At 37.4% G+C, this 7,387-nt stretch overlaps 1 protein-coding gene across 1 annotated transcript; it reads left to right on the plus strand.

Annotated features, from left to right (window-relative positions):
- Nucleotides 1-2,738: 2,738 nt before the first annotated feature.
- On the plus strand, nt 2,739-6,068 carry LOC127368839 (toll-like receptor 5). The gene is made up of 2 exons (XM_051410056.1): nt 2,739-2,895; nt 3,592-6,068. Exons 1-2 carry the CDS (start codon nt 2,848-2,850, stop codon nt 5,470-5,472), a joined length of 1,929 nt encoding a protein of 642 aa, XP_051266016.1. The 5' UTR covers nt 2,739-2,847; the 3' UTR covers nt 5,473-6,068.
- Nucleotides 6,069-7,387: the final 1,319 nt, after the last annotated feature.

The raw sequence follows: 7,387 nt of genomic DNA on the forward strand, positions 1-7,387 counted from the left end.
TATGTTACCAACTATTTGGGTTCATGCAGTTTATCAGTTGTTCTGTACTGTTATTGTTATGCATTGAATATAATATGAGATATCCATAAAATATGTCACTAAGTTACATATTAACACTAAGTTTACTATCTGTTATAAAAAAGCGTCCCTTAAGTAAAAATGTTGGGAAACACTGAAAGGCTACTCAGATTTTGTGCAGTTTTGTACTTTTTTTAAAATTTCCATTTGTTGCTACTTTAGATTTAATTTCAACCACATTTCATAGGGAAAAAATGTCACTTTTTATGCTTGTTTTATTCTTTTTCTTGTTTATTTTGTATGTATTTAATCTTAGTTTCAACTCACGGTTCATCTTGGTAATATTATATAATACAGGCTTGCACAATGAAATGCAGTTGTAGCATTATAACCTATATATGCTATAACCACTATATATACTGTGTAAGCACAGGGCCCGTCTGCAAGACAAGGCCACTAAATTATAATATACTACTTAGTTGATATTGTACTGTGGCGGTTCTGATTCCTCAAGAAATGTGTAATTAATTCAAAACCAAAAGACACAATTGTCCAGTTTCCTCTGTTGCTAATCCAGCCTTGACTCCCACAGTGGAGGAGCTGGAGGATATTATAAAAGTACAATATTTGCCTTTGAAATTGAGTAAAATGGCATAAAATGGAACTTGTAAATTGTAACTTGAGTAAAAGGAGGCTACTTAGTTGCATCCCACTGCTGCTGATTCCAGTGACTTTTTAGAGCTGTAATTAATTATTGTAAGTAAGTTACTTATTCCTTAGTTATTCTATTCCCTACTAGGAGAAGAAGTAACATTACTGCCACAGCGTCAGTCAACCTCTGTGTCTCTTGCTCTATGTATTGTATTTGACAAACCTTCATTCTCCAGAGGTTGTGAAATTCACCAGCCCTGTGTGATTTAACTACATATACGCACCACACACACACACACACCCCTCTGCAGGAGTTTAGGCAGATTAATTACAATGAAAATTAAACATGGAGCATATTATAGGTTACCTAATTTGGTTTCTCTAACTGAACAGGTGACAAGAACCATGAACTCATCACACCTGTAGGAGATAAACACCTGTAACACACTGGCCTACTGTAAACTATAGTAGTTTTTCTTTATGCTCTACATCTTTTACTCAAGTAAAAATAGCAATAACATACAAGTAAAAGTCCTGCATTCAAAATGTTGTTTTGAACATACGAATAAAAGTATTATAGGCAAGATATTTAAAGTATTAAAAGTAAAATACTTGTTTGGCAGAGAGGCCCCTTTGAGAGTGGCGTATTGTTATATTTACCATATAATTAGATTATTACTGATACATTCACATGTTAGCAGCTGGTTGAGCTGGAGGTAAGTTTTACTACCCTGTAAGCCGTTAGTTTAATCTACTATATAACAATGTATCATACGTTAATAATAAGTATTGTACTGTATCATAATCTGTACCTAAAGATACTTCAGTTTTCAGACAAATGTAGTATATGTATCTATAGTGGAGAAATAGGTCTATAAAGTAGCAGTAAAGTACAAGTATCTCAAAATTGTTGTTGAGTAAATGTACTTAGTTACATGCCACCACCGTGTAACAGAAAGGGAGAATTATTCAACATATGACGAAGGAACCTGGAAGATCTGAAAGAGGAAGAGCCTTTTTAGGAAACTGTTAAAAAATGTGGTCACTGGTTGCACATTAAGCAAAGTCAGACCAAATGTTTCCCACTATATCCTGTGACTAAAACAGTTTCACATCAAATCCATCTGTGTACAAATATATTAAGTACATTGATGTAACTGAATTTTACTTGTAATTTCATTAGTTAATGTGGCAGAATTACTGGTGTACCATTTTAAAAATGCTGCACATTTTATATAAAATTACACATTGTCGCAGCTCTTCTTAAAGTCAGAGAAGCATCTTGAACCTACTAACTAATACAATAATAAACAGAATACTAATCCAATAGTCAGCTAAATATCAGCAAATGCAGTTATGCATAGTAAATCAAATTCTCTAAAATTTTTACTTGTTTCCTCTCAGAACATATGACCGGATTAATTGTGTGTCCTTTTGTATAGTACTTTACTATATCTAACAGAGTGCAGATTAACTCTATACACCAAATCCCAATCATACACATACAATGTTCATACAGCAACAATAAAACAGCTGAGGAAAAACAAAAAAAATACAAGATTTATATGTTTGATATCTAAATGTAGTCACTAGTACAGTGAAATACGTTATCTTTTGGGAGGCAAGAGCAACAAGTGTTTTAAACATTTTCATAGCAAACAATAAATTTATTCCATATTCCCATTAAAAACTAAATTAAAAAAATCCAATTTAAAACTCTCAAATGTAATCCACATAACTGATATGCAATTTATGGCTCTTTAAAGCATCTAATTCAATCCAATATACAATGTTGGAAACAAAAATCAAGACATAACTTACACAACACAAATGTGGGAACATCAGATTTAAAAAAAAAAAACTGCCAGTTGTGCAAAATAATGTACCATCATAAGCCCAGTACACAACAACAAAACATACAATACATAGCAACGACGGCACACATGCAAACGTACTTCCCACCCTCATATAAACTGGGCAAATAAAGGAAAATCCCATCCAGCGTCACGTTTACGCTGCAGGGTCAATGCAATGCCCAACATGAGTTACGCAAACACTCAGAGATAAAGAGGCTGCAAACAGAAATCTCTGCAGAAAAGAACATAGAGCTCTCTACACTGCAGAGACTGGATCTTCTGACTTTAACAGAGTGGGACTTCATCTGGAAAGCAGCTGAAGATGTGGATGCCGAGTCTTCAGGTGGCTGTCATCTGTGTTTTACTACAGGTACATACATTTATAACACAATACAAGTGTATATTAATATGATACTGTGTTCATTACTGCAACTATGTACACAGAAATTAGCCTAAAATCTTAAGGCAAGACAGGAATATACAATGTTTGGTAATGCAGAAAATCTTTTGTGAAAAAAATACAGTGGATTAATTCTAAAAGATATGTTTTTTATGTTACGGTTGTATCCAAAAGGACACAAATAAAGAAGAATGTTGTTATGAACAGGAAGACATAATATGAAGACCATTTATTGCTTTAGTGAATTATACACGGTGTATTGTTGTAATTATATATAAAGATATAAATTCAATCAATGAGATAGTATTTGATAATTATTTTCTAAGTAGAATTATTTTGTTCTGGATGACAGATAATTATACATAGAGGATGGATAGATCATAGATGGATGTTATTTCCGTGCAGTTACAGACCAGTAATAAATAATACATTAAAAAAGACAAATTCATCAATCAAAGGCAAAAGAAAAGAACGTTTCTGAAATTGGCTATGAGTAAAAAGATATCATGAGTAAGAATGATTTCTTTGTTGATTTCATTGTCCTGGGGTGATAAACATTATCTGTTATATGGTTTGATACATATATGTACATGTAAAAAATAGAAAAATTAGCATTAAGTGGTAATTGATCATTGCCCTACTTAATAATAACATTTCTGCTTACAGGTGCCGGGTTGTTTCCCTTCATGCCTCATAATGGGCTCTGTAGCCAATTGTGCCTCCAAGAACCTCCGCTGGGTTCCTCCTCTCCCTCCCCACATCACCCACCTGTACCTGGAGATGAACCACATCGGTGAGATCAACTCCACCTCCCTGCTGGGCTTGGAGGAGCTGCAGGAGCTGGACCTCGGACAACAGTACGTGCCGCTGGTGATCAGGAACAACGCCTTCAACAGACAGAGACACCTGAGGAGGCTGGTGCTAGGCTTTAATGTCGGCCTTAAACTGGAGCCAGAGGCTTTTGTGGGACTGTCCAGTTTGCAGAATCTCCACCTTTATTACTGCTCGCTTCAAGACTCCATACTGATGGAGAACTATCTGGAGCCGCTGTCCTCCTTAGAGACTCTTGACCTCTTTGGAAACAAGATAAACAGACTCAAGCCTTCAATGTTTTTTGCAAACATGAGTAATTTGAAAGATTTGAATCTACAGTTGAACAGAATTGACAAAATGTGTGAGTCTGATCTGGTTGGTTTCCAGGGGAAGAACTTCAGGGTTCTGAACCTGGACTCTGTTCACCTTAAGGCCATGTCTAGTGTAGGTTTTGACTGGCAGAAATGTGGGAATCCTTTCAGAGGAATGTCATTTCAGACACTCGACTTGTCCCACAATGGGTTCAGTGTGGGCAAATCAAAGCAGTTTTTCAGAGCAATTGAAGGGACTAAGATCTCCCATCTCAGACTGTCAGGACACATGGGTAAAGGGTTCTCATTCAATAATCTCCCTGATCCAGACCGTAGCACGTTTGAAGGTCTGAGCAACAGTTCAGTCCTCTCTTTGGATCTGTCTAAAAACAGGATATTTGCATTGCAACAGGGAGTTTTTAGTCCACTGAAAGAGGTCGCAATCATTGACGTTTCCCAAAACAGAGTGAATCAGATACACAGAAATGCCTTTGAAGGTCTTCAGGGACATTTAAAAATGCTCAACCTGTCACACAACCTGTTAGGGGAAATCTATTCTTACACTTTTGCTTCTCTGACAAACCTGCACGTGTTAGACTTGTCTCACAATCACATTGGTGCACTGGGTTATGGTTCCTTTAGTGGCCTTCCCAACTTGAAAGCATTACATCTAACAGGAAACTCTTTGCGAGATCTCGGCTTCCCTGCATCTCTGCCGAGCTTAGATTATCTCCTCTTGAAAGACAACAAGCTGACGTCCTCGTCTGTGAGCGGTATCACGCGGTTTGCCAGCAATATTGTGCATCTGAACATTCAGGACAACAGATTAACAAACCTGGGCGATGTTTACACCTTTTTGACTCGCCTGAAACGCCTCCAGCGTCTCCTCTATGGGGGAAACACAATCAGGTGGTGCACACTCAGTAGAGAAGTTCCAGCAATTGGTTTGCTCCAAGTTCTTGATCTTCACAGCAGCTCCCTGCAGTCTGTTTGGTCTCAGGGTAGATGCCTCAATCTGTTTGACAACCTTGGACATATGATTGGTGTCGACTTGAGCTTCAACACATTGCAGTCTCTTCCTCAGGGCATTTTCAAGGGTCTCACCTCCGTAGTGGAGATGGACCTCTCATCCAACACTTTGACTTACCTTCAGCCTGATGTATTACCCAAAAGTCTCAAAGTACTCAATCTGTCCAACAACTTCATAGCGTCCCCTGACCCCGCCACTTTTCGCTCTCTCAGCTTCCTCGACCTAAAAATGAACCGATTTCGCTGTGACCCAAACCTGAAGAGCTTCCTCACTTGGCTGAACAAGACCAATGTAACTCTACTGAGCCCTGCTGAGGAGCTCAAATGTGAATTTCCTTCTGGTTTCTATAATGTTCCTCTGTTAGATTACTCTGCTCAGGTCGGACAGCAGTAAAAGCAACTAAAAGTGAACAAATATATGTGTCCTTTCAGCATGAAACCTAGAAAAGTATAAGGAATCTAACACAGGTGTCATGTATTGTTGATTTGAGTTCATAACATGATGTTTTCTGTATCAAATATGTATTCAGATTTGTATCTGATAATGTTAAGAATGAAATATTTGATGTTGTTTTGCTGCTTTTATGTTTTTATGTAAAGTGTCTTTGAGTATTTAGAAAAGCGCTTATAAATAAAATGTATTATTATTATTATTATTATTATTATTATTATTATTATTATTTCAAAACCTGTAGACGTATTACAATTCCAGACCTACTGTACATAGGAAAATCACAGCAATGACTTGCAGTCCACATGTGGTCCAAATCTCATAGCCATAGCAGGCCCTATTTTGTCCCAATGTTGGATAAGACACGTTTCAAGTGGAGGAAGGATATGAGAGGAGATTAGGGGAAGGGAGGAGAGAAAGGCAGAAGAGAGTAAGGGACTGGGAGAAAGGAGAGGAAGAGAGATTGTATGAATTATGACATTTTATAGTTTTGCAAAAGATGCATGATGTGAAAAATCAATAAATATTTGTTCAAAATACTGTTGTTGTTGTTGTTAAGGTTTTAGACTGGTAAAGACTGGGAGGGTTGATATTATGTTTAGGCGTCACTGTGTTTCTATCATTATACCAGCAGAGGGAGCTGAAGAATAATCCTAAAAGCCTTTTGGCTGTAAAAGACTGTCTTCTTTTCCAGTGAATGCTGGGAGAAGCTCCAGCCCCCTATGACCCTGAACACTAAAAGTCAGGCTTGTAAAATGGATGGATGAATGATCTCTTATAGAATTAGGCTGGCAAAACTCTCTGAGACAGCAGGATGTGCTGCTGAAGCATCTGTAGTGCCCACTGACACCAACAAAGAACCTGGCAAAAGACAAAAAGCATTTATCTTTCACTCCTTTATTAACAGGTTTTCTTCAATTTATCAACTTTAATTTGTAGGTTTATCTTGGATGTAGTGCATCAACACTGTGCATCTCTTTAACACACAGTAACCAGCTTTTGTTGTACCAGCAGACATGCATTCATTTATAATTTAGCATGTAAAGTCCACATTAAATTTCAAGTGAAAGTAGTTCATCTGACACTACAGCTCTGTCTGAAGGTTCATCACAGACAGTGTTTTCACTCTGGGTGCCCCAGTTAATGGCAGCCTGAATTAATGTTTAACTTTACAATAAATAATAAACAATACAACAGCATCAAATGCAAAGAGATTGGTTGTTATCAGCTACAACATATAGATAAATAATGTGTTGTTGCGCTTCTCAGACACACAGCAACCATAGACGTGAATCTGTGCAACTAGAGGCACCAGTTGTGACATGAAATGGTTGCACTTATTTATTTGTTTATGTTGTTGTTGTTTACATCAACAGCTTATTGGTACATCCTCCCCTTTCTGTTCAATGTCAGTGGAAGTATACCTGGAAATTCGGAAGAAGGTTTATCTGAGGGACAGATGGTCAAATAAAAAGTACATTTCAGTCCACTGGAGCTGAAAGGACTTTATTCTTTTGATAAATATTTCACTCCCAATAGAAATACTGTTTTACAGCTGAAAATGAGCAGCGCTGCCTTCGAGCTGGTACAGGAGCTACATATTCCCCCACTTACAGCAGAGGGCAGCATCAGCCCAGTTAGACTGTTGGCCTCCATGCTGCTTTTCAACAGTGTGGTTACCTTTAACACAATACCAACCACACTTCTCCCAGCTGAGATAAGTGTGCAGCAATCCAGCATTTAGTTGTACAGCCTCTGATAAATTAAACAAACAGCTAAAAGCTTCGTAATCCATGAAGTCATATTTATGGAACAGGAATAAAGAATAATCAAAATGATGGATGATGAGATAAACTGG

This window comes from Dicentrarchus labrax, unplaced genomic scaffold (assembly GCF_905237075.1).
Source record: "Dicentrarchus labrax unplaced genomic scaffold, dlabrax2021, whole genome shotgun sequence".
NCBI lineage: Eukaryota > Metazoa > Chordata > Actinopteri > Moronidae > Dicentrarchus > Dicentrarchus labrax.

What these genes read in the sequence shown, in the direction of transcription:
- LOC127368839 (XM_051410056.1), top strand. Translation starts at nt 2,848, where the DNA reads ATGTGGATGCCGAGTCTTCAGGTGGCTGTCATCTGTGTTTTACTACAG. An exon ending in TCATCTGTGTTTTACTACAG is followed by an intron (nt 2,896 to 3,591) that starts GTACATACATTT and finishes TTCTGCTTACAG; the next exon opens with GTGCCGGGTTGTTTCCCTTC.